At 49.3% G+C, this 27,539-nt stretch overlaps 1 protein-coding gene and 1 long non-coding RNA gene across 4 annotated transcripts in view; one reads left to right on the forward strand and one right to left on the reverse strand.

Moving 5' to 3' along the window:
- Window positions 1-2,153, reverse strand: part of LOC143784662 (uncharacterized) — a 260,577-nt gene extending 258,424 nt beyond the window's left edge. Inside the window, exons 1-2 of the long non-coding RNA XR_013217867.1 lie at window positions 2,105-2,153; window positions 1,944-1,999 (exon numbers count right to left, since the gene is read on the reverse strand). This is a non-coding gene — a long non-coding RNA (uncharacterized LOC143784662). The remainder of the gene's footprint in view (window positions 1-1,943; window positions 2,000-2,104) is intronic.
- An 87-nt stretch (window positions 2,154-2,240) lies between these two features.
- CFAP65 (cilia and flagella associated protein 65) overlaps window positions 2,241-27,539 on the forward strand; it is a 52,090-nt gene continuing 26,791 nt past the window's right edge. Inside the window, exons 1-22 of one of the 3 annotated variants that reach the window (XM_077273176.1) lie at window positions 2,241-2,375; window positions 2,938-3,062; window positions 3,150-3,334; window positions 4,682-4,784; window positions 5,388-5,554; window positions 5,900-6,099; window positions 6,815-6,954; window positions 7,463-7,685; window positions 10,330-10,595; window positions 10,681-10,881; window positions 12,212-12,571; window positions 12,713-12,850; window positions 12,925-13,170; window positions 14,177-14,401; window positions 15,051-15,191; window positions 15,284-15,449; window positions 17,113-17,241; window positions 19,378-19,603; window positions 19,718-19,846; window positions 21,631-21,807; window positions 22,391-22,457; window positions 22,727-22,837. In XM_077273176.1, coding sequence (XP_077129291.1) covers window positions 2,985-3,062; window positions 3,150-3,334; window positions 4,682-4,784; window positions 5,388-5,554; window positions 5,900-6,099; window positions 6,815-6,954; window positions 7,463-7,685; window positions 10,330-10,595; window positions 10,681-10,881; window positions 12,212-12,571; window positions 12,713-12,850; window positions 12,925-13,170; window positions 14,177-14,401; window positions 15,051-15,191; window positions 15,284-15,449; window positions 17,113-17,241; window positions 19,378-19,603; window positions 19,718-19,846; window positions 21,631-21,807; window positions 22,391-22,457; window positions 22,727-22,837 — 3,678 coding nt within the window. In that variant the 5' untranslated portion in view covers window positions 2,241-2,375; window positions 2,938-2,984. The other 2 variants (XM_077273178.1, XM_077273177.1) reach the window with 2 other exon arrangements.

A 27,539-nucleotide genomic window follows, 5' to 3' on the forward strand; every position in this document is an offset into this window, starting at 1 on the left:
AGCGGCGTCTGAGTGATGGAGCATCAGTGTAAAGCGGCGTCTGAGTGATGGAGCATCAGTGTAAAGCGGCGTCTGAGTGATGGAGCATCAGTGTAAGCGGCGTCTAAGTGATGGAGCATCAGTGTAAGCGGCGTCTAAGTGATGGAGCCTCAGTGTAAAGCGGCGTCTGAGTGATGGAGCATCAGTGTAAGGCCGGGATCACACATGCGAGAAACACGTCCATGTCTCGCATGTGAAACCCAAGCTCTGGCGCCGGCACTTGGGAGCGGAGCGTGCGGCTCCATGTGTTCCTATGCGGCCGCACACTTCGCTCCACAGTGCCGGTGCCAGAGCTTGGGTTTCACATGCGAGACACGGACGTTTTTCTCGCATGTGTGATCCCGGCCTAAAGTGGCGTCTGAGTGATGGAGCCTCAGTGTAAAGCGGCGTCTGAGTGATGGAGCCTCAGTGTAAAGCGGCGTCTGAGTGATGGAGCCTCAGTGTAAAGCGGCGTCTGAGTGATGGAGCCTCAGTGTAAAGCGGCGTCTGAGCGATGGAGCCTCAGTGTAAAGCGGCGTCTGAGCGATGGAGCCTCAGTGTAAAGCGGCGTCTGAGCGATGGAGCATCAGTGTAAGCGGCGTCTAAGTGATGGAGCATCAGTGTAAGCGGCGTCTAAGTGATGGAGCCTCAGTGTAAAGCGGCGTCTGAGTGATGGAGCATCAGTGTAAGGCCGGGATCACACATGCGAGAAACACGTCCATGTCTCGCATGTGAAACCCAAGCTCTGGCGCCGGCACTTGGGAGCGGAGCGTGCGGCTCCATGTGTTCCTATGCGGCCGCACACTCCGCTCCACAGTGCCGGTGCCAGAGCTTGGGTTTCACATGCGAGACACGGACGTTTTTCTCGCATGTGTGATCCCGGCCTAAAGTGGCGTCTGAGTGATGGAGCCTCAGTGTAAAGCGGCGTCTGAGTGATGGAGCCTCAGTGTAAAGCGGCGTCTGAGTGATGGAGCCTCAGTGTAAAGCGGCGTCTGAGTGATGGAGCCTCAGTGTAAAGCGGCGTCTGAGCGATGGAGCCTCAGTGTAAAGCGGCGTCTGAGCGATGGAGCCTCAGTGTAAAGCGGCGTCTGAGCGATGGAGCATCAGTGTAAAGCGGCGTCTGAGCGATGGAGCATCAGTGTAAAGCGGCGTCTGAGCGATGGAGCATCAGTGTAAAGCGGCGTCTGAGCGATGGAGCATCAGTGTAAAGCGGCGTCTGAGCGATGGAGCATCAGTGTAAAGCGGCGTCTGAGCGATGGAGCATCAGTGTAAAGCGGCGTCTGAGCGATGGAGCATCAGTGTAAAGCGGCGTCTGAGCGATGGAGCATCAGTGTAAAGCGGCGTCTGAGCGATGGAGCATCAGTGTAAAGCGGCGTCTGAGTGATGGAGCATCAGTGTAAAGCGGCGTCTGAGTGATGGAGCATCAGTGTAAAGCGGCGTCTGAGTGATGGAGCATCAGTGTAAAGCGGCGTCTGAGTGCGGCGTCTGAGTGAGGCCTTGGGCGCCGTTCACACATCCGCTGAGGCCTTGGGCGCCGTTCACACATGATCCGCGTCTCTTGTGCGCGCTCTGCCGGGGTCATTTCTGGAATGACAGGAGACCAGAACATCACACGCACCCAAGACAGTAACGATAAAAACAACAGCTCAGAACGAAAAAATCCCCCAATGTAACAGGAACAACCAGAAAATCAGAAGTTCTGGCTCCTGGAAGGCGAGGAGGGAAAAGCGACGGCGGAAAGTGGCCCCGGGACTCTGCCTTCCAGGGGCCCACATACAGGAGCCAGCCTTGTTTCCATGACTACAGCAGCTGGGCCCTGTAGCTACGGGGCCCGATACCACTGGGGGCCGTGAGAGGAAAAATGGCGGTTTTGGAGGCATTTTCCATGGTTGCTCCTCTATATCGCTGGCATGGCGCCATCTTACCTCTACATCTGCATTTAACCCCTCGCTGACCCCTTGTTTCCTCAGTGGCGCCTCTCCTGCCAAAAGGAAACAGACTGTGAGCAGATCTTCACCCTGCTACATACAAATACCTGACATGTAGGTTATTATGAGGCACCATCAGCTCATCCCTGTCTGCTTACCGCTCAGCAGACTCGTACATTCACACTGTGCGTCATTCACCACATGGAGCGGGAGAATTTGCGTCACCAGCGCATTCTTTACTGCTTCGCCTTCTCACGGATTTGACCCCGCGCGGCTGCCGTGGTTGCCAAGCAACGCTCTTCACTGCCACACAGAGCCGCGTCCCGTTACCTAGGAGACGGATCATGGCTGCCAGCAAGACGAGCGAGCGGTGAGGACAGAAAGTCACCAGAACCGCAGCTGATACTGATGTCTGCAGCGTCTGACCAGGTGTTAATGGCTTGTGGGGGGTTTTATACAGGAGACAGACACGACTTGTGACGTTACTACTGGCCCCGGAGCTGTAGCCTGTGCCCTGCCTAGTTATATGGATCAGCCCTGGACCTGGTTAGTGTTGGGGTCCTAGTGATCAGACACCCACTTATTGACCTGTCATTAGTGCATTTTAGTGGAATTGTCCCTTTAATTCTACAATATGGCTGCACAAGTCCCCCTATAGGGGTCCCTCCAGTCAGAGGTCTAGGGGTCCCTCCAGTCAGAGGTCTGGGGGTCCCTCCAGTCAGAGGTCTAGGGGTCCCTCCAGTCAGAGGTCTGGGGGTCCCTCCAGTCAGAGGTCTAGGGGTCCCTCCAGTCAGAGGTCTGGGGGTCCCTCCAGTCAGAGGTCTAGGGGTCCCTCCAGTCAGAGGTCTAGGGGTCCCTCCAGTCAGAGGTCTAGGGGTCCCTCCAGTCAGAGGAGGGGTCCCTCCAATTTAAAGGGGTCTGAATACTTTCCGTACCCACTGTATAGCGCCTGACTGCACTGTTTTCTTTGTTTCTTCTCTCTGCTCCGTAGGCTGACGTTTCACAAGGAGCTGTATTCACTGCAGAATTTGGGGTACGATGCGTGGACCAGTTCACATGAGACCTTTGGACTCCAGTCCGTTTGGGGGACAGAGCCGGAGCCCCTCAATCAAGCTGGTGAGTGTATAACCCATCCATAGCGCCCAGGAGCAGTCCTATGTAAGGACAGACTGTGACCCCCCTCTGGCCATTTGTGTATTACAGAGACGCGTCTCCTCGGAGGCTCAGCCACGCTCTGTTATACGCAGGAAGGTGAAAGAGAAGGACAACATCTTGGGGTTCGAGGTTTGCAAACGTCTACAATGGCAGAACTGGGAACTAGGAAAGGAAAGCACCAAGAATCTTACCCTGAAAAATGTCCGACTGAGGAAACGGAAGATAAAATTCAGGTGATGACAGAAAGGGAACAGGGGTCTCAGGGGGACCCCAAGAAGCCACTTAGCCTGGGCCTTGGTATTTGGGTACATGGTGAGGTTAGTACTTTGACTCTTTTGTTTTGGGAGAAGGAAATCCTGCGGCTCTGCATTCCCCTCGCATCTTGTACATTCACACTGCTGATTTGCTGCCAAACGACTCCATTCAGATGACACCAAATCCAAGCAAGTTTTGCCTATTTTGTGACTTAGTCCCATGTGGACGTACTGTACAATTATCCACATGATAGGTGTCTAGTTCCTGGGGCCCACTGTTTGTACCCCACTGATCACTAGGACGGGGATAGTGTCCCTCATTTGTCTGTCCCCCCATAGACTTGCACTGCATATACTCCATTGCCACCCTTTACAAACGTTGATTCAATGTGATCATGAAGCAGAACCACTGTTAAGGTAATTGTTAGTGGGGCCCCCATGGGACAGACATCACATATCCCATCATTAGGTGATCAGTGTTATATTTGGGAAGACCCCTGCAAAGGGGGTATCCCAAATACATTATTTATCACCTTGCTCGGTATACATGATAAATGGTGCAGAAGGGAGCATGTGCGACCACCACTCCTATAGACCATGAATGGAACGGTGGTCGCAGATGCTCACAACTGCTCCATTTACACAGTGAATTTGTGATCTCTGTTCTTGTGAAGGTCCCAGAAGTCGGACCCCATTAATTAGACATTTTTCATCTGTCCAGGGGATCTGGAGCATTTACCTAACGTTCTCGATAAGGGTCTGATGCTTCTTTCCTTTAGCTCTGAGCACTGACCCCCCCACCCCATACAGAAACTGCATCTGCCTGTTACCACAACTAGAGGTTAATCTATATATTTACAGTGAAGCCTCTCCAAAAGCCCACCTGTATGAGAAGACCACCTTATTATCCAGTCCAGATATCCTCTTACAGATTTTCACTTCCTCCATGTCTTATCTGAACTTTCTCCACCCCCTGAAGACCACTTTCCAATGCGGTTTGGGGTAATTGTCTCAAACATGTTTTACTGTATCTTAGACTGAAACCGCATTCCTACTGAATAATGATCTTGCATTTGGGTCCCCCAGGAATGGATCCGTGCAGAGCTGGGACCCCAGAACTATGTCACTTTGAAACTTGGGATTGCAAATGAATGTAATGACAAGATTGAGGGTGTTAATAAACTGACACATGTAACACACAGGAGTGGGTACATTCAAGCTGCACTCGGGGTACCGGGGTGGTAGTTTTGGGTTGCCCATACATACTGTATACCCTCAGATATACAAAGGCTAATAATCGTCTGTATTGTTCTATCTGTCTCGCAGTCCTCCCGTCACCACCTTCTTCAAGACTCTGTTCCCGCAGACGGTCACACTGAATGCAGGAACGTCCTTTACTTTGCCGATCACATTCTGCCCCTTGGAGAAGGTATTACTCGCTCTCTCCCATAGACGCCTGGTCGGTGATTATTTAGGTAGCGCTCATGTTGCCAGAATTACACCAAAGTTTTTCAGATGCTTGTCTTATACCGCCATCTAGTGGTCACAGAAATGGCATGTGATTGTAGAATACAAACTTCTGCAACTTTCTGCTGCTCCCTATGTGACCTTAGGATTTCTGCTTGCTGTATAGAAGATTCTTATTTCCTTATAGAAGCTGAAAATTTGCCCATATCTTATGCTTCTCCCCATAGACTTGCACTGCATAGTCTCCATCGCCACCCTGTATTTATTTACACTTTTGGCAATACTGTTTTGACTCCAATCTCATACAAAGGAAAGAGATTTATGATATTATGATATACTGTAGTTATCTCACAAAGGATTTTCTACACTAGACACAATTGTAACAAACCCTCAGTGAATTATTAGGTCAGAACAGGTTTTCAGCTTCTAGAAATAAAAAATGTTATTTCCTTTCAGAGACAGCAAGCAGGAATCTGCGGCACAATGTATGTTATTTGCAGAACACTTCATTATGCAATCATTACATGTGATTCTTGCTGATTTTGCACTGGCTGTAAATTTACAGCGGGATTACGAAGATGCAATCACTTTTGAGACAGAAGATGGCAGTTTCTCAGTGGCGTTATGTGCCACTCTCACCCACCACGAGCTGCTATTCCCTGAAGACCTCAGTCTCCCCACCTGCGCCGTGTATGACACATCAGAGGCTGCATTCGTCCTGCGTAATGTAAGGTAAGGAATCACTTTCTCCATTGTGATGTACGATATCCATGTCAATTAGAAATCTATTATTATTATGCTTTGCTTATACAGCACCATTGATTCCGCAGCGCTTTGCGTACATTACCATCACTGTCCCCAATGGGGCTCACAATCTAAATTCCCTATCAGTATGTCTTTGGAGTGTGGGAGGAAACCGGAGAACCCGGAGGAAACCCACGCAAACACGGGGAGAACATACAAACTCTTTGCAGATGTTGTCCTTGGTGGGGTTTGAAGGCTGCAGGGTTAGCCACTGAGCCACCGTGCGCTTCCATTTTAATGCCCCATTATATGTTGTACGCTTTGCCTCCTCAGTGACTTGCAGACTCGGTTCCTTTGGGACGTGCCAGAGCCTTTCCTCCTGATGCCGGCCAGCGGCGTCATTGATCCCAGGTGCGAGATTCGGACCAGAATCATATTCCAACCACAGATTGCCCTTGTGTATACTGCAACTGCAACATGTCACTTTGGAGAACGAGAAGAATATAAAAGAATCATTCAGTTTACTGCAATCGGTAAGACGAAGTGAAGCCGAGTGTTTGCTCCATTCAGGAATCTGATGCCAGAGCACTGCGAAAATATATTAGATAGAAAACTGGATGTACCAGTAGCATATCTGCTGTAAAGGAGTCTTCCTATCTCAGATACTGATGACATATCGCTGGAATGTACTATTATTTTTTGATTAGTGCGGCCTGACCCCCTGGACTCGCCACAATCCTGATAAAGGGGCTTCAGCACTACCCTAATTCAGAGCTGCAGAGTCCTTAAATTGAGCTGGCAGCAGTTCCCTGCACAGCTGATGGCGGGGGCGCAGAGAACGGCAGTCAGCCCAATATAAGTGAATTGCGCCAGCTGCTTTGGGTGGTCACCGGGCTGCGGTGTAGGGGATAACAATAAAGCAGTTATCATCACTGACATCATAGCTATGGCGTTATACGATGTCATGCCAGACCGGCTAATCAAGAGAAGAGCCAAGGATTTCGGCAGGTAAGAGGTGGTTCTGTGTAGCGGCCACAGACACAGATCTGGGCACTAATCCTAGCAGATTCGTAAACTCGTAGATTGAAAGGTCTCGGTCAGTGACATCACAGTGAAGCTGCTGGATCTTTGTCTCTGGAGGTCTCACTATTCTAGATGTCACATGATTGTTGGGGGGCCCTGATATATTGGGGCCCAGAATTTTTTCATAAATCCAAGTAACTAACTTTAGTATGTTACTTGTCGTAGCAAAGTATCCCCATCTCCTAGTGACGGTGCCAGACATGTCCTGTGAAAAGAAGGAAGATGGAGGACCACTTCTGGATTTCGGATCTGTAGGAGTGAGCACAGTAGTGGAAAAAGTCATTGAAATACACAACCTGTCTATGGTGCGTACTGTATCGTAGGGCAGGAGTCTAGAAGTGTCGTATCTGAGTCCTTGTTTCTAAACCCCTAAGATAAATGTGATCAATCCTAAACAATGTCTCTACCGGCCCTTTGCTGTCACTCTATTATTCCCCCTGGAAATGTAAGAATAAATTGACAACTATATAACGTACTGAAAATTGGGCCAAAATTCCAAGTTGGAAGTTGTGTGAAATGCTAAAAAAAGCAATCCTATTGTTTTCTGGGTTTTCGTTTTTTTATGACGTTCATTATGTGGTGAAAACAACCTGGAAACATAATTCTCCAGCTCAGTACAATTACAGCGATCCCAAACGTGTGTTGTTTTATGTTTTACTATTTTAGTGGCTAAAAAAATTTCTCAACGTTGTAAAAAAAAAAATAATTTGATTTGTTTCACCATTTTGGGGTAAATACAACATTGTGATCACTTTTTATGGCATTTTGTATGTCATAGACTGCTGTGATCATCTTACATCCCTGCACCTGTAGGTGGATTCTCCATTCCGGATTGAACAAGAGAAACGCTCTTCCCAAGTGGACAGTAACTTTTCTTGTGAAGTGGTCCGTGGGGTCGTTCCCGCCCAAGGGAAGCAGCGAGTTCCCCTGCAGTATCGACCACGTATCGTGGGCTTGGAGAACGTGGACTATTTTCATGTTATTCCAGCGGGGAATCTCACGAGGACAGTGCTCAAGGTTTCTGGAACATGTAAAGGTAATAATATTAGGCACTATGTTCCCTAGTGCTGTACAGTGTTTCCCCATCTCTGCTTGCTCCTCCGGCCCCTCTGTATGTATCTGCCGGCCTCTGCATGCACCTCCTGGGCTTCTGCATGCATCTCTGGCCTCTGCATGCACCTCCTGGGCCTCTGCATGCAGCTCCTGGGCCTCTGCATGCACCTCCTGGGCCTCTGCATGCACCTCTGGCCTCTGCATGCACTTCCTGGGCCTCTGCATGCACCTACTGGGCCTCTGCATGCATCTCTGGCCTCTGCATGCACCTCCTGGGCCTCTGCATGCACCTCCTGGGCCTCTGCATGCATCTCTGGCCTCTGCATGCACCTCCTGCGCCTCTGCATGCATCTCCTGGGCCTCTGCATGCACCTCCTGGGCCTCTGCATGCACCTCCTCAGCCACTCCATGCACCTCCTGGGCCTCTGCATGCACCCCTTGGGCATCTGCATGCACCTCCTGGGCCTCTGCATGCATCTCTGGCCTCTGCATGCATCTCCTGGGCCTCTGCATTTACCTCGCGGGCCTCTGCATGTACCTCCTGCACCTCTGCTTGTACCTCCTGGGCCTCTGCATGCACCTCCCGGGCCTCTGCATGTACTTCCTGGGCCTCTGCATGCACCTCCCGGGCCTCTGCATGTACCTCCTTGGGCTCTGCATGCACCTCCTGGGCCTCTGCATGCACCTCCCGGGCCTCTGCATGCACCTCCCGGGCTTCTGCATGCACCTCCCGGGCTTCTGCATGCATCTCTGGCCTCTGCATGCACCTCCTGGGCCTCTGCATGCACCTCCTGGGCCTCTGCATGCACCTCCTGGGCCTCTGCATGCATCTCTGGCCTCTGCATGCACTTCCTGGGCCTCTGCATGCACCTACTGGGCCTCTGCATGCATCTCTGGCCTCTGCATGCACCTCCTGGGCCTCTGCATGCATCTCTGGCCTCTGCATGCACCTCCTGCGCCTCTGCATGCATCTCCTGGGCCTCTGCATGCACCTCCTGGGCCTCTGCATGCACCTCCTGGGCCTCTGCATGCATCTCTGGCCTCTGCATGCACCTCCTCAGCCACTGCATGCACCTCCTGGGCCTCTGCATGCACCCCTTGGGCATCTGCATGCACCTCCTGGGCCTCTGCATGCATCTCCTGGGCCTCTGCATGTACCTCGCGGGCCTCTGCATGTACCTCCTGCACCTCTGCTTGTACCTCCTGGGCCTCTTCATGCACCTCCCGGGCCTCTGCATGTACTTCCTGGGCCTCTGCATGCACCTCCCGGGCCTCTGCATGTACCTCCTTGGGCTCTGCATGCACCTCCCGGGCCTCTGCATGCACCTCCCGGGCCTCTGCATGCACCTCCCGGGCCTCTGCATGCACCTCCCGGGCCTCTGCATGCACCTCCCGGGCCTCTGCATGCACCTCCTGGGCCTCTGCATGCACCTCCTGGGCCTCTGCATGCACCTCCTGGGCCTCTGCATGCACCTCCTGGGCCTCTGCATCTACCTCCCCGGCCTCTTCAGGTACCTCCCTGGCCCTCTGTGTGTATTACCCAGGCCCCTGTATGTACCTCCCGGGTCTCCGTATGTACCTCCTTGGCCTCTGCTTGTACCTCCCGGGTCTCTCTAAGTACCTCCTGGGCCACTGCATGTACCTCCTGGCGGTCATAGTATTACTGGTACTTTACATAGTCAGAAGATGGTAATTGACAGCTTACTTCAGGTTAAGAGTTTTACAGTTTGGTTATGTTTAATAGACTTCTAAGGGGTTAGCCATTACTTATTAGATCAGTGGTGGTCTGACACCTATTATTAGCTGGAGGTAAATGGTGAACAGAGCTGGGACACCCAAGATCTGTTCATTAGGTAATAATAATAAATATAATAATAAATAATAATAATTAGGTAGTGACTTTTATTGGGTACTGCAGCTCACCTATTAAAGTGAATAGGAGCCGAGCTGCAGTACCCATGGATGGCCACTACACTATGTACTGCGCTGTGGACTCCACTCTCTGTTTACCTTTGCCAACACTGAAGCTACAATCATCCGATCATGGAGGGTCCTGGTGTCGTACCCCCACCGATATAATATCGAGCACCTCTCCAAATGATAGCTCATCAATATCAAACTGGTGAACAACCCCTTTAACGTTCACTGTGGCTCTACACAACCACCTGTACTATGGCACAGTGAATCGCGACTTATAAAAGGTCATGGACCTCCGCTCTACAATGTTATTAATAACGACCATAAAAGAACCCCGACTTCACTGAGGACTTACTGATGTATTCAGTGCAGTCAGACATGTCTCTCACCAGGGCTGGACTGGCCATCTGGCAATTCTGGCAAATGCCAGAAGGGCCTGTCTGGTTGTTGGCCACCTTGTCTGCTTCGTTGTCATCAGAATCTGTGTTCTCAAGACACCCATACTGTTAACAGTTGTGACGGAGGTATCATTACAAATATTGGTCTTGTAGTAAATCTTCCTTTCCTCCATGCAGGGTAATATTACTAATATATCCCATCTGGTGCTTGGGGATGAGGACAGCATGGGCCTGTGTGATTTCAAATGCCAGGGCGGAATTTCAGTCCCAGTCCGTATCTGTCTCTCACCTATTTGGATCATTATTTTGCAGGGCCCTTTGTTTGTCTCCAGACATCTTTAGTGAATTTTGGTTTGTTACAATTGGGAGAGAAGGCCGCCCGGACCTTGGAAATCACCAACTCCTCGGAGGTTCCCGCCATCTACCAGTTTGACATAGACAGCAGTGAAAGCGTTTTCTCCTTCGATCCTCTCTATGGGAACCTGGGTGCTAAGGAGACTCGGAGCATAAAGATCATCTTCTCTCCGGTGCACCCGATCCCACATTATCGGAGGGTCGCCTGTCTCATCCATCACCAGGTAGCCCCATAATAAATATTTGCTTGCTGTTAATATTTATCTTATTAGGGACATTTGTGGATGACACTCCCTCTGCTTTGTCTAGGATCCTCTGTTTGTGGATGTGATCGGCACTTGTCACTCGGATATGGATAAACCCGCCATTGTGCTTCCAAAACATCTTTCTATCTACAGAACTAATATGGCGCGTGGTCTGTCTGTTTACTCTCCTGACGTCCTGGACGCCATGTTGGAAAGCGGAGCACTCAGCGCAGACACCAGCGGAGCGCTCGCTCTCCTAGAACCGGTGAGATTTGTATCGGTGATATATTACATGCCATGGATTTAGACATTTGCAGCGTGGCCTAAAATCTGCACAGGTTATTCCATCAAGTGTGGATGGGATTCCTCTTCCGAGCTTTATAGTCTTCTTCTATAGTCTTCAATTCTACTGTGACGCTAGTCGCTTTTCACGGCCAAGCCGTGAGTCAGAGTGGTCAAGGAGTCCAAGGTCAGAAGCCAGGAGGGTACGTCATAAACAGAAGGAAGAGACAAAAGCGTAGTCAGGTAACATTCCAAGGTCAGAGTACCGGGAGGATAACGGATCAGAGCTGAAGGGGTTAAACAGGCGGATGGTCAGAACGAAGTCCAAGGTCAGGCAACAGATCAAGCACACAGAACTCAAGGCACAGGAGAGCACAAACCTCACAGGCTGAATGTATGTCTGGTAGAGTTCTGGGAGACAGCTCAGTTAAGTAGCATGGCAATTACCTGGAATAGTGAATACATGGAGACAGCCGACGCTTCACAGTCTCAGATTGGATGGCCAAGCTGTTAATCAAAGTACCGACAGCTTCAGCACACCCCTATACCAGATTGGAAGGCCGAGCTGTCACTGCATCCCAGACACACTGAGGGGTGGAACCGTGACATCTACCTTGTCATCCCCTCATTTTTGTCTACACGGACTATAGAAATCTATTTTGGTTCGCAGCATGCGTATCATCAAACTATGGGAAGGTGTAGGTGGGAGAGATTGTGATGGGTCCCTCTGTATTGCAGGGAATCTCTGTGACATGACAGGGGCCCCGACCTTACATGGGTAGACCACCCAGAGCAGTGAAGGACTCTGGGGCCACCATACTACTTGTGCTGTTTTTAGGATGTACTTAGTCATTCGGTATGCGTAATATCTGTACTCAGGGTAATATACTGGCATATAGATATGAGCCATTGCATTATATTTAAAAATAATAGTAGGTAAAAGTCCACACAAATGCACTCTTTTCCCATAAATAATCTTTATTAAATATAAGTTCTAAAAGTTTAAATATTACACAAATTTTTGGTAACATCAGGACAACACCTTTTACCTGTTGCATCACTCATGGTGTTTGGTGTACATTAAAAAAAAATAGCTTTTTTGGAATTGATATTTTCTGCAACGTTTGTCAAAATTAAAGTGTAATAGAAATGAAAGAGGTATGTATAAGTGCCAGAGACAAATCCTGCACCCAAGGTCAGCGCAGGACACCGCCGTAGTCCTACAGATATATGAACATTAGTATAATTTTATTTATTTATTTTCAATTATCATAGAATTTTTAGTCTGATATTGTCTTATTTCTTTATTCCAGGATGCAAATTACCCGTCTCCAGAGACGTGTGCCCTCGCTAATGCCTCCACCGAATACTTCCATGATGAGTTTAATCTCGAGGCCTCCAAGCCGACCCCCCATATCACAGCCAGCACCAGACACTTTGACTTCGGCCGCTGTGACTGCAGCTCTCAGGAACCTCTTCCTCTCTCTCTGACCAATCACACTAAAGGAAAGGTGACCATTATCTGGACCTGCAAGCCTGGCAGCCCCTTCTGGATCTCCCCGGAGCGCACTGAGATACCTCCACTCAAGTCCACGGCCTTCAGAGCGATCTTTCACCCAACACAAGTCAATACCTTGTATGCTGCTGAACTGGAGGGCTTCGTATTTTATAAGGTGAGCAAATGGGAGACGCTTGATTTGCTTATTTCTAAAGGGCCTTAACAGTAATTAAGAAGATCAAAGATACAACTGTGTCAATTGACTATGAAATATACGGCCAGACTCTCCAATCCTGATCGATCACTTGTCTTGCAGGTTCAGCGTGACTACCGCAACGTGAAGGAGATCACTATTTGTCCTCCGTGGTGCATTACGCTTCGAGCGAGGGGACACACTTTTGCATTGGGACAAGAACATTTTGTACCCAGGTGTGTTCTGGATTCTCCACGGATGGTAAGAACAGTAAAAGTTGGATTTATTGGAAACATGTAAGACATGAAGCTTCACATTCTAACCATTTGTCACAGCTTTTTCCACCGGCTAAATCAGATGACCACACACATCGGACTCTGCTGCTACAGAATATAGGACCGACTGTAATGACATATGTGATTGATGAGAGCAGCTGCCCTGAGGTCCAAGTGAAACCAAGATCTGGTCGCCTGGACCCTGGATCCCATCAGATTTTACTAGTGAGGACCAGTCCGAGTGATGGTGGACTAGTGAAACACACTGTGCCGCTGCAGCTAAACTGCAGCCCTGACTACACTCAGGTGAGTCTTCCCTGCACCAATGGAGCCCTCAATAGGAGTTGTTCTCGTTGGTATGTTCACTGGTCACACACGGGATTTTAAAGCAGGATTTTATCCACAATCTGTGTTGAAAAACACTTAAAACCCTTTACATAATGTTTCTACTGATTTCAGTTAGTCATGGTGCACATGGCGAGGTTTTACTACGTTTCATGTCAATTCTTTCTATGTTTCAGTGTGAAAAATGCAACATAATTATCAGTTGAATTGACCTTAAGCAGAAAAACACAATCTGTTCAAAAAAAGCATAACATTTGGTTTTTTTTTTACATGGTTCCTGTGTCACAGTTTTTTTGCCTCCGGTGGGTAAATGGAGCTGTGTAAGTGTTCGTGCACACTGCTGGTGCAGCCGCCGAGTTTTCCCAGGATAACACCAGCGGTCATTTATCGGAAGTGGCTTTGCCACCGGCATCTTTTACGCTGTGCTGCCGAGTATAGGAAGCGGGCGACTTCCGAGCGGAGCCGCCGTGTGTATGAGCTTGTCTCTTCTTTTAACCACTTCAGGGTTTCCTAGCATAAGACCGAACATATGCACTATGTCGTTTTGACATTGCTGTACATTATGTACATGTTATGGGGCTGTGTTGCAGCGCTTTATCAGGTGGATTCCGGGCAGAATCTACCTGAAAAGACGCCATGCACATAGACTCTATGTTTAACATCTGTGCCAGGAGCATTTCCTAGTCTTATGTAAAAAGCCTTCCAGTGTTAGTTTCGGGAAAAACAAGATGATGGCCAGCTCCTCAAACCTAGAAATGCAGTTATCTCCCCCGACCTTAGATTTTTTTGCTGGGTGACTACAACATGGCCCAACATTTCTTTGTTGGGCCACGCTGGGGGTTGTTGTCCACAGGACTCCCAGCCTGTCATTGACTCATTGATCAGAAAGCTCTGGTTATATGGAGCATATATCTAGTAATGGAGAGATTACATCCACTTCTATTTCTCTGTACCTTTTCTTCTATAGGAGGTCGTGTTGTTCTGTCGAGCGGAAACTCCACAACTATCTCTAGAGACAGAAGGAAAACTATTCTTTAAGCCGACCTGCGTGGGCAGCCAGTCTGAGTGCTGCTATTCCATAAGGAACGTCTCCAGAGTCCCCGTGCACTTCGAGTGGAGGATCCAGCAAGAACACATGCAATACATATCAGTTCATCCAAGATCAGGAATTATCAGACCTAATGAAATCCTGGTGAGCGGTCACATAATTGAGAAGCTGGCTTGTTGTCAGATGTTTTGTAGCATTGGCCCAGACCATACTGCTTATGGTGCCCCTTAAACACAATGGATAAAAGTCGCCCAAAACCAACGGGTTTTTTTTCAGGATTGAACAGTTTTCTAATGTGTATTGGGTGTCCTGACTCACAATTTTTGAAATATTAACACTATCCTTTTACTTACAGCTCGTTGCTTGGCACACCGACCACCGCTGCTCCACAGCAGAACATATGCAGTGCTTACAAGCTCTTTACTCTTGAGCTTGTAAACACTGTTCTGAAGCAGGCTAGGATCACTGGAGCGCACTTATCTACAAATCACAGCAGCCAGTTGCAGCATAGTGCTTACAAGATAGACAGCAGTGGTGGACGGTCTCCTAGACAACGAGTTGTAAACAACAGAAAAGTGTTATTGTGTTAAGAATTGCAGTAAATTGCAGAAGTGCTTATTTTTACAAGCTTCACCCAACAATATCCATCTATGAAGATGGGGATAATCCTTCTGTGCTCAAAAACTGTCGTTGTTGGCAGCACATGTCCCGTACTTCTGTACTTGTGCTGTCAAAAATGATGACTTCTAAGCAGGCTCGTGTCGGGGTTAAACTGTGATTTCTCGATTGCCAGTCACAGAAGTGGTCATTTGTGCCTCAAGAAGAGAGAAATTACTTCATTAAAGCCACTGTACTGTCATGGCTGGATGATCAAAGCCCCCAGAACCACTCCACCTTGCGCCTCACTGGCGAGGGCTGCACAGGATGGTTGTCGGTAAGTCAGGCGGCAGCGTTGGGCAAGACTCTGTCCTTCCGTGCTATACTCCCCAGCAATACTCCTGATGTAAAACTCCTTTTCTTCTCCAGACGGAGCAGGCGTCGATCGACTTGGGCAATGTTCTGGTTGGGAGTTTTCAGTCCTATGATCTGCTTCTCTGTAATGATGGTGACTGCACCCTGGAGTATACGCTCAGCGCTAAACAGCAGATTTCTGGGCCCTGTGACCCGGACGACGTGATCACTGACCCTGTGGGTGAGTAACTTGGGGAAATGCCAAAAATAAATTCTAGGCATTTATAGACAAAAGTTCAGAAACTTTCTTACTTTATTTGTTAAACATTCCTGTTTATATCCATAGGCTAAAAAACACACAGCTGCCGGAGGTCACAACTGAGACCTAAGTGTAATGTCACTTTTTTTCCTAATAGTTTTATTCTGAAATTGTGGCACAGCGTATTGGTTTGTTTTGAAAAAATTATGAAAACCCCACATGAGCACAACGCTCTTACAGCCTTGTATACAGGCTGTCAGTCACACCCGGGGAGGCCTGATTAGAAGATCCCGGGTAGGACTAGTCCGGGGGAGAGACGCCTAGCCGGACTAGTCCTGCCTCACTAGCATACAGTCAGGATCCCTTTAAACTTGAATCCCAGAGTAATCCGCAGCCCTCTAACACCATCTGACACTGTATAGGCCTTTTACCTATTCCAAAGTATGATTTATTCCAAAATAAAAATTGTATGTAAGATATTATTAAAACTGTTGTATACAATTTATCACAGAAAACTGTAGTCATATGGTCCATTCATTCGAGGTTTTTGTCACAGTTTCTGCAAAAGATGTTGCAAAAAAAACACTTTTGATTGTATCATGTGAATACAGCAATGGCTATATGCAGCATTTTCTCTTTCTGTAGGCAGATATAAGTGAAGCACCGTCCGGAGCTGACCGTACACCACCCGACTGTACACCACATGACCGTACACCACATGACCGTACACTACGTGACCGTACACCACATGACCGTACACCACATGACCGTACACCACATGACCGTACACCACCCGACCGTGCACCACATGACCGTACACCACATGACCGTACACCACCCGACCGTGCACCACATGACCGTACACCACATGACCGTACACCACATGACCGTACACCACCCGACTGTACACCACATGACCGTACACCACGTGACCGTACACCACATGACCGTACACCACACGACCGTACACCACACGACCGTACACCACATGACCGTACACCACATGACCGTACACCACCCGACCGTACACCACATGACCGTACACCACGTGACCGTACACCACATGACTGCATACCACATGACCGTACACCACACGACCGTACACCACACGACCGTACACCACGTGACCGTACACCACCCGACTGTACACCACATGACCGTACACCACGTGACCGTACACCACATGACCGTACACCACCCGACTGTACACCACATAACCGTACACCACATGACCGTACACCACCCGACTGTACACCACATGACCGTACACCACGTGACCGTACACCATGTGACCGTACACCACCCGACTGTACACCACATGACCGCACACGACATGACCGTACACCACACGACCGTACACCACACGACCGTACATCACATGACCGTACACCACATGACCGTACACCACATGACCGTACACCACCCGACTACACCACATGACCGTACACCACATGACCGTACACCACATGACCGTACACCACCCGACCGTACACCACGTGACCGTACACCACGTGACCGTACACCACATGACCGTACACCACATGACCGTACACCACATGACCGTATACTACACGATCATATACCACATAACCATATACCATATGACTGTAGCTTTGTGCCACATTCTCTGTCCTTTCCTCTACAGCTCTGGAGTTTGAACAACAGAAGGGCAGCCTGCCTGCACGTACCAAGCTGAGGATCTGGGTCACCGCTCGCCCTGCCCGCCGGGTCTCCTACATCTGGTCCATCCACTACTGCATCCTCTCCCCTAAAGGTGCGTTTGTTTCTATGTCACCAAGCAGCTTCCTTCACTGGAGCGGCGGATTGATCACTGGAGCGGCGGCGGATTGATCACTGGAGCCGCGGAACCATCACTGGAGCGGCGGATTGATCACTGGAGCGGCGGATTGATCACTGGAGCGGCGGATTGATCACTGGAGCCACGGAACCATCACTGGAGCGGCGGATTGATCACTGGAGCAGCGGATTGATCACTGGAGCTGCAGATTGATCACTGGAGCTGCGGATTGATCACTGGAGCAGCGGCTTGATCACTAGAGCGGAGGATTGATCACTTGATCACTGGAGCCGCGGATTGATCACTGGAGCCGCGGATTGATCACTGGAGCCGCGTATTGATCACTGGAGCGGCGTATTGATCACTGGAGCGGTGGATTGATCACTGGAGCGGCGGATTGATCACTGGAGCGGCGGATTGATCACTGGAGCTGCAGATTGATCACTAGAGCGGCGGAATGATCACTGGAGCAGCGGATTGATCACTGGAGCGGCGGAATGAACACTGGAGCGGCGGATTGATCACTGGAGCGGCGGAACCATCACTAGAGCGGAGGATTGATCACTTGATCATTAGAGTGGCGGATTGATCACTGGAGCTGCAGATTGATCACTAGAGTGGAGGATTGATCACTAGAGTGGAGGATTGATCACTAGAGCAGAGGATTGATCACTGGAGCGGCGAAATGATCACTGGAGCGGCGGATTAATCACTGGAGTGGTGGATTGATCACTGGAGCGGCGGAATGATCACTGGAGCAGCGGATTGATCACTGGAGCTGCGGATTGATCACTGGAGCGGCGGAATGATCACTGGAACAGCGGATTGATCACTGGAGCTGCGGATTGATCACTGGAGCTGCGGATTGATCACTGGAGCAGCGGATTGATCACTAGAGCGGAGGATTGATCACTAGAGTGGCGGATTGATCACTGGAGCTGCGGATTGATCACTAGAGTGGAGGATTGATCACTAGAGTGGAGGATTGATCACTAGAGCGGAGGATTGATCACTAGAGTGGCGGATTGATCACTGGAGCTGCAGATTGATCACTAGAGTGGAAGATTGATCACTAGAGCAGAGGATTGATCACTAGAGCGGTGGAATGATCACTGGAGCGGCGGATTGATCACTGGAGCGGCGGATTGATCACTGGAGCAGCGCTGCGGATTGATCACTGGAGTGGAGGATTAATCACTAGAGCGGAGGATTGATTACTTGATCACTAGAGTGGCGGATTGATCACTGGAGCTGCGGATTGATCACTAGAGCGGAGGATTGATCGCTAGAGCGGAGGATTGATCACTGGAGCTGTGGGTTGATCACTAGAGTGGAGGATTGATCACTAGAGTGGAGGATTGATCACTAGAGCAGAGGATTGATCACTTGATCACTAGAGTGGCAGATTGATCACTGGAGCTGCGGATTGATCACTAGAGTGGAGGATTGATCACTAGAGCGGAGGATTGATCACTAGAGTGGAGGATTGATCACTAGAGCAGCGACAGTCTAAGATAGAATCAAGAACAGCAGGGGGCGCTCTTTGTATCCTCATTTTCAGGCATTTTTCCCATAGAGAAGCCTGTAGAAAAAATGTCAAAGACGCCCAAGCGTGCTGCATTGATAAAAGCAAAAAGATGTGTGTTATACAGCTTTGAAGGTAACATTTGACCCCCCCCCCCCAAAAAAAAAAAAAAAAATGCAAAATTAAAACCCCTAAATTGTCAGTATGACGAGCGATATCTGTATGGGGGACACACTGTCCTGTTGTGCTTCTTATAGGCAGCACTGTGTGTAATTAATCTTTGGGGGTATTTTCTCATTTCTCTTCAGGGGCTTAGATACATTGATACTGACGGCTTGTGCCATTTAGCAGGGCCAGGTTTCTTTGGGTTCCTTAGCCAGGGTGTATAAGGTATCAGATATTACAACTCCACTCTAGTGATCAGGGATAAACTGTCATACCACACACAACCTGGGTGCGGGAGTGGCGCTGTTTGTGGACACCAGCAGCCATGTTTTTCTGCTCCCCATTAACAGAAGTAACCTGTGATGAATATTCATTACCTGCAGGTTCTTTGTGTCCTGGAGTTGACCGTTCTCTCTTTGCAGCTCTGGATCCTGTCCGTGCCACCAGCGAGGAGCGGTTCCTATGTACAGTGACGGCACAGGGTGTATACCCAACCTTCTCTGTGGTGGACGCATGTCCTGCGGGAGGCGCTAGTGCCCTTAGCAAGACCCAGCTCTGGAAACTCTTTTCTCTGGAAAGGTTAAATTCCTGCCTGCAAAGTGACCCCACCCCAGGAGAGCTGCTATACCGGGTGCCCACACGACACAGGTAACGCCTATCTGGGTATTACAGCTGGAAGATGAGGCCGATGTGTTTACTATGCATAAAGCCTAAACTCTCTAAAAACAGGATATCATGCATTTTTGTACTTTTTCCACACAGCATCCGCCGATGTCCCTCTGTAAACACTCCGGTCCTCCTAGACTTTAATTTCGGAGCCGCCCCCGTAGGGTCTGAACCGTTTGTGGCTCTGCTTCTATTGGAGAATAAAGGCGTATTACCTGTAAGATGGTGAGTGATTGTACAACACTATGGCCGGAGCATCCCCTCCTCGTGTAACATGAGACCCGGGGCCGCACATCCAAAACTCATACACTGGTCTATAGCGGCTAAGGAAAAATGTCCAAAACTGAAGCTCTAACGTGTCACTGCGAACCTCCTAGTGGGTCCCTGACCTTAAAGCTGCAGCACTGGGCTCCAACTGCAATACCGCACCGGCATGGGGAGCGACCCAGACACCTGACAGAACCCAAGGTGCAAGGCAAAGCCCCCTCAGCTCCAGCTCCCACCATGCTACAGGCACGGCAATGATGGCCGCCACACAGCACCAGGGATAGAAGCTGAAAAACTCACCATCCACATGGGCTCAGACAAAAGCTCAGTACATTTTTCCTTAGCTGCAATAGAGTTTTGGTATTTTTTCTGCAGTTGTAGCATTCTCGCCTATTCCTCACATTTGTTTGGTGAGGACTGGCACAATGGCGGTGTATATACCTGCATTATTTAATGCCACATGCTGGAAATGCCACATTTTTCTCACTTTGCAGCAATTTTCTGAAAATCGCAGCCTGTAAATTTGCCCTTAGAGGGGTTGTCTCATGCAGCTCACAACAGCATCCGGAGGTGAGCCATACTGATGAGGTTGTATCTGCACAGTACCTGCTAGCCATGCACTCATCCTGGCAGGTACATGCAGACAGGATAGCACACTGCTGATTGTGCACTCGTCCTGGCAGGTACATGCAGACAGGATAGCACACTGCTGTTCGTGCACTCGTCCTGGCAGGTACATGCAGACCGGATAGCACACTGCTGATCGTGCACTCATCCTGGCAGGTACATGCAGACAGGATAGCACACTGCTGATCGTGCACTCCTCCTGGCAGGTACATGCAGACAGGATAGCACACTGCTGATCGTGCACTCGTCCTGGCAGGTACATGCAGACAGGATAGCACACTGCTGATCGTGCACTCATCCTGGCAGGTACATGCAGACAGGATAGCACACTGCTGATCGTGCACTTGTCCTGGCAGGTACATGCAGACAGGATAGCACACTGCTGATCGTGCACTCATCCTGGCAGGTACATGCAGACAGGATAGCACACTGCTGATTGTGCACTCGTCCTGGCAGGTACATGCAGACAGGATAGCACACTGCTGATCGTGCACTCGTCCTGGCAAGTACATGCAGACAGGATAGCACACTGCTGATCGTGCACTCGTCCTGGCAGGTACATGCAGACAGGATAGCACACTGCTGATCGTTCACTCGTTTTGGCCGGTATGTGCAGACAGTATAGGACTGATCATGCACTGATCCCAGCAGGTACATGCAGACAGGATAGCACACTGCTGATCGTGCACTCGTCCTGGCAGGTACATGCAGACAGGATAGCACACTGCTGATCGTGCACTTGTCCTGGCAGGTACATGCAGACAGGATAGCACACTGCTGATCGTGCACTCGTTTTGGCCGGTATGTGCAGACAGTATAGGACTGATCATGCACTGATCCCAGCAGGTACATGCAGACAGAATAGCACACTGCTGATCTCGTTCACTTGTCCCGGCAGGTAAATGCAGATGCGATGGCCTCTTCACAGCTCACCTCCCGATGCATAAATGTATGTAGCAGGACAAACCCTTTTAACATGACAAGGGTCAGGTGCTACCTGTTGCTGCCACAATGGGGCCATTTGGTCATTTATAACCTGGGCAACTTAGAATATATTTTTCCTTTTTCTCCTTACCTGTTGCTCTGTTGTATTTGAGGTTTGTGCTCTTCTGTAGGGATTTTTTGTTTCCCGCGGATCAGCAGATTGAGCTGGAGTTCTGGGCTGAGACCTGGGAATTTGACCCCAGTGAGATTCACCAGATGAGAATTCAGGACAATAAACTGTTCACCATCAGCCCGAAATCAGGGAATCTGAAGCCCGGCGAGCAGGAAACGCTTCAGCTGACGTACAGGTGAGCATGAAGCACCATAGGCCCCGACACATACAATAGTCATAGTGCAAATTTACAGAACATATACCGTCATGTTGTACAACCTGCACATCATTCACTCTATTAAAGGGCTGTTCTGGTGCCATTTGCCTCCATGTTTGTAGGGTGAGCGCCATTGATGCATTCTGTGAACAGATGACTGCATGAAGCCATAGACGGCTGGCCGATGTCATTCTAGCACAATTTCTCTAAACCTGTCGGCCCGGCATGCGTCTTGGCGACACCTGTCAACAGGACATCATCAACGTTGCTCATGTCCAGGTGTGGAAGTGATGGGGCTGGAGCAACCCTTTAATTTCTTAAGGATGCTGCTGTTTGGAGCCTTAAGGATACGGCATCTTTTTTACATTTCCATGGGGTGAATATTCAACAGATTTACATGTTGATTATTGTATGCGTAATTTTGGGGTTTAGGTTACAAATTAATATTTTTTTTTACAAAAAGCAAATAAAAGTTAATGATTGTACCACGAGTGTAGTGCGCTCCACAAAAAGTTACAAAACTCTGGATTTTGGACATTTCTGTTTTTATCTGTTTCTGCAGACATGATTTTGTCGGGACTGACCGCCTGCCTGTCCTCTTAAAGGTCTCACATGGCCGGGAGATTTTGGTATGTACCACCAGAGTAATTATTCGCATTCAGAGCACACACAGCATTAGTTACATTGTGGCTACCTGAAGTGACCACTAGGGGGAGCTCACTGCATACAATTTCTACACTGAAATCAACTATAGCACCGTATGCAGAAGGCTCATAAGCTCCCCCTGGTGGTGTGAATGTGAGAGGTCAGATGTCTGTACCAGTGTTTTGTGCCCTATTCAGATTCTATATACTGTCACATTTCATTGAAGCGTTCATATCATTATCTACCATTCCAGCTCAACTTCATTGGGGTGACAGTAGAGAAAGATCAACGCTATGTACATTTCACCTCCACTAAACATTGCTTCACCCCAGTGGCCATCGGCTGCTCCAGTCCTTCTAAGCAGGTAAGATGTAGCGATAAAGCGCTGTCACTGTATGGTGTCTGTGTATAGTGGACAGTGTATGGGGTCACTGTGTGGTGTCAGTGTATGGGGTCACTGTATGGTATCATTGTATAGTGGACAGTGTATGGGGTCACTGTATGGTATCATTGTATAGTGGACAGTGTATGGGGTCACTATATGGTGCCAGTGTATGGGGATCACTGTGGATTCACGGTAAGGTGTGTTAGGTGTCAAGTTCCCACCGCTGCACAGGGGGAATCTTGAACCATCTCTGCTGCGGTCTCCCATTCTCCTCCAGCTGCAGTGGAGCCTGCTCAGCAGAGACGTCGGTCCCAGCGTCTGGCTCAGGCAGATACTGTGCGCTTGGTTACTGCTGTCCTTCCAGGCTCAGTCATTGTAACCAGCACTGATCAGCGGTGAGCAGGCGTTTCAGGGACTAAGTCCTGCTTTTCTTCTTCTGAGCATGCCCAAGGGACGACCTCTCATTGGAGTTCGGGGGTCACATGCTCAGGTCCTGTGGCAGCTCCTATTGGACCACTAGGAAGGTCCCGGAGTGCTTCAGCTATAAAAGGCTCGCATGGCCGCGCGCTAGTATAAACCTGTAATCGTGTGTGTGTGGTTGTATGCCTGTTCTGGTGAATGCTCCTTAACCCCTTCCCGACCCATGACGCCTATGCGGCGTCATGGAATGATCGCATCCCTGCAGATCGGGTGAAAGGGTTAATTCCTATTTTACCCGATCTGCAGGGAGAGGGGGAGTTGTACTTCAGCCTAGGGGGGGTGGCTTTGCCCCCACGTGGCTACGATCGCTCTGATTGGCTGTTGAAAGTGCAACAGCCAATCAGAGCAATTTGCAATATTTCACCTATGAAAATGGTGAAATATTGCAATCCAGCCATGGCCGATGCTGCAATAGCATCTGCCATGGCTGGAAATCATGTTCTGGCCCCCCCCCACCGCCCCCGATCTCCTCCCCAGTCGTCCGTTATGTGGCCCGGTCCTCTCCGTCCTCCTGTCCGCTTCCCCGTCCTCCTGCCCGCTCCCCCGTGCTCCTGTCCGCTCCCCCCGTCCTCCGATCCCCCCCCCTGTGCTCCGATCCACCCCCTCACCACCCCCTCATACTTACCGATCCTCCCGAAGTCGGTCCGTCTTCTCCCTGGGCGCCGCCATCTTCCAAGATGGCGGGCGCATGCTCAGTGCGCCCGCCGAATCTGCAGGCTGGCAGATTCGTTACAGGTACATTTTGACCGCTGTGGTAGGTTCTAACACAGCGATCAAAATAAAAAAATAATAAATAAACCCCCCCCTTTATCACCCCCATAGGTAGGGACAATAATAAAATAAAGAAAATATTTTTTTTTCTTTTTCCACTAGGGTTAGGGTTAGAACTAGGGGTAGGGTTAGGGGTAGGGTTAGGGTTACGGGTAGGGTTAGGGTTAGGGGTAGGGTTATGGCATGTGCACACAGAGCGGATCGGCCGCGGATCCGCAGCGGATCGGCCGCGGATCCGCAGCGGATCGGCAGCGGATCCGCAGCGGATCGGCCACGGATCCGCAGCGGATCGGCCGCGGATCCGCAGCGGATCGCCGCGGATCCGCAGCAGATCGGCCGCGGATCCGCAGCGGATCGGCAGCGGATCCGCAGCGGATCGGCCGCGGATCCGCAGCGGATCGGCCGCGGATCCGCAGCGGATCGGCAGCGGATTGGCCGCGGATCTGCAGCGGATTGGCAGCGGACTGGCCGCGGATCCGCAGCAGATCCGCAGCGGATTGGCCGCGGATCTGCAGCGGATTGGCCGCGGATCCGCAGCGGATTGGCCGCGGATCCGCAGCGGATTGGCCGCTGCGAATTCAAAGCAGTTTTCCATCAGGTTTACAGTACCATGTACACCTAAGGAAAACCAAATCCGCTGTGCCCATGGTGCGGAAAATTCTGTGCAGAAACGCTGCATTGTATTTTCCGCAGCATGTCAATTCTTTGTGCGGATTCCGCAGCGTTTTACACCTGTTCCTCAATAGGAATCCGCAGGTGAAATCCGCACAAAAAAACACTGGAAATCTGCTGTAAATCCGCAGGCAAAACGCAGTGCCTTTTACCTGCAGATTTTTCAAAAATCGTGCGGAAAAATCTCACACGAATCCGCAACGTGGGCACATAGCCTTAGGGTTAGGGTTGGAATTAGAGTTAGGGTTGGAATTAGGGCTAGGGTTTGAAATAGGGTTAAGATTAGGCTTGTGGTTAGGGTTACGGATAGGGTTAGGGGTGTGTTGGGGTTACAGTTGTGGTTAGGGTTGGGATTAGGGTTACGGTTGGGATTAGGGTTAGGATTAGGGTTGGAATTAGGGTTACGGTTGTGTTGCGGTTAGGGTTGTGGTTAGGGGTGTGTTGGGGTTAGGGTTGTGATTAGGGTTATGGCTACAGTTGGGATTAGGATTAGGGGTGTGTTGGGGTTAGTGTTGAAGTTAGAATTGAGGGGTTTCCACTGTTTAGGCACATCAGGGGTCTCCAAACGCAACATGGCGCCACCATTGATTCCAGCCAATCTTGCGTTCAAAAAGTCAAATAGTGCTCCCGCCCTTCCAAGCCCCGACGTGCGCCCAAACAGTGGTTTACCCCCACATTTGGGGTACCAGCGCACTCAGGACAAACTGGGCAACAACTGTTGGGGTCCAATTTCTCCTGTTACCCTTGCAAAAATAAAAAATTACTTGCTAAAACATAATTTTTGAGGAAAGAACAATTATTTTTTATTTTCACGGCTCTGCGTTATAAACTTCTGTGAAGCACTTGAGGGTTGAAAGTGCTCACCACACATCTAGATAAGTTCCTTCGGGGGTCTAGTTTCCAAAATGGGGTCACTTGTGGGGTGTTTCTACTGTTTAGGCACATCAGGGGCTCTGCAAATGCAATGTGACGCCCGCAGACCATTCCATCAAAGTCTGCATTTCAAATGTCACTACTTCCCTTCCGAGCCCTGACGTGTGCCCAAACAGTGGTTTACCCCCACATATGGGGTATCAGCGTACTCAGGAGAAACTGGACAACAACTTTTGGGGTCCAATTTCTCCTGTTACTCTTGCAAAAATAAAAAATTCTGGGCTAAAAAAATATTTTTGAGGAAAGGAAACACATTTATTATTTTCACGGCTCTGCGTTATAAACTTCTGTGAAGCACTTGGGGGTTCAAAGTGCTCACCACACATCTAGATAAGTTCCCTTGGGGGTCTAGTTTCCAAAATGGAGTCACTTGTGGGGAGTTCCTACTGTTTAGGCACATCAGGGGCTCTGCAAACGCAACCTGATGCCCGCAGAGCATTCCATCAAAGTCTGCATTTCAAAACGTCACTACTTCCCTTCCGAACCCCGACGTGTGCCAAAACAGTGGTTTACCCCCACATATGGGGTATCATCGTACTCAGGAGAAACTGGAAAACAACTTTTGGGGTCCAATTTCTCCTATTACCCTTGGGAAAATAAAAAATTGTGGGCTAAAAAATCATTTTTGAGAAAAGAAAAATTATTTTTTATTTTCATGGCTCTGCGTTATAAACTTCTGTGAAGCACTTGGGGGTTCAAAGTGCTCACCACACATCTAGATTAGTTCCTTGGGAGGTCTAGTTTCCAAAATGGGGTCACTTGTGCGGGAGCTCCAATGTTTAGGCACACAGGGGCTCTCCAAACGCGACATGGTGTCCGCTAATGATTGGAGCTAATTTTCCATTCAAAAAGCCAAATGGCGTGCCTTCCCTTCCGAGCCCTGCCGTGCGCCCAAACAGTGGTTTACCCCCACATATGGGGTATCATCGTACTCAGGACAAACTGGACAACAACATTTGGGGTCCAATTTCTCCTATTACCCTTGGGAAAATAAAAAATTCTGGGCTAAAAATCATTTTTGAGGAAAGAAAAATTATTTTTTTATTTTCACGGCTCTGCGTTATAAACTTCTGTGAAGCACCTGGGGGTTATAAGTGCTCACTATGCATCTAGATAAGTTCCTTGGGGGGTCTAGTTTCCAAAATGGGGTCACTTGTAGGGGAGCTCCAATGTTTAGGCACACAGGGGCTCTCCAAACGCGACATGGTGTCCGCTAACGATTGGAGCTAATTTTCCATTCAAAAAGTCAAATGGCACGCCTCCCCTTCCGAGCCTTGCCGTGCACCCAAACAGTGGTTTACCCCCACATATGAGGTATCGGCATACTCAGGAGAAATTGCCCAACAAATTTTAGGATCCATTTTATCCTGTTGCCCATGTGAAAATGAAAGAATTGAGGCTAAAAGAAATTTTGTGTGAAAAAAAAGTACTTTTTCATTTTTGCGGATCAATTTGTGAAGCACCTGGGGGTTTAAAGTGCTCACTATGCCTCTAGATGAGTTCCTTGGGGGGTCTAGTTTCCAAAATGGGGTCACTTGTGGAGGAGCTCCAATGTTTAGGCACACAGGGGCTTTCCAAACGTGACATGGTGTCCGCTAACGATGGAGATAATTTTTCATTCAAAAAGTCAAATGGCGCTCCTTCCCTTCCGAGCCTTACCATGTGCCCAAACAGTGGTTTACCCCCACATGTGAGGTATTGGTGTACTCAGGAGAAATTGCCCAACAAAATTTAGGATCCATTTTATCCTGTTGCCCATGTGAAAATGAAAAAATTGAGGCTAAAATAATTTTTTTGTGAAAAAAAAGTACTTTTTCATTTTTAC

This window comes from Ranitomeya variabilis, chromosome 7 (assembly GCF_051348905.1).
Source record: "Ranitomeya variabilis isolate aRanVar5 chromosome 7, aRanVar5.hap1, whole genome shotgun sequence".
Classification (NCBI taxonomy): domain Eukaryota; kingdom Metazoa; phylum Chordata; class Amphibia; order Anura; family Dendrobatidae; genus Ranitomeya; species Ranitomeya variabilis.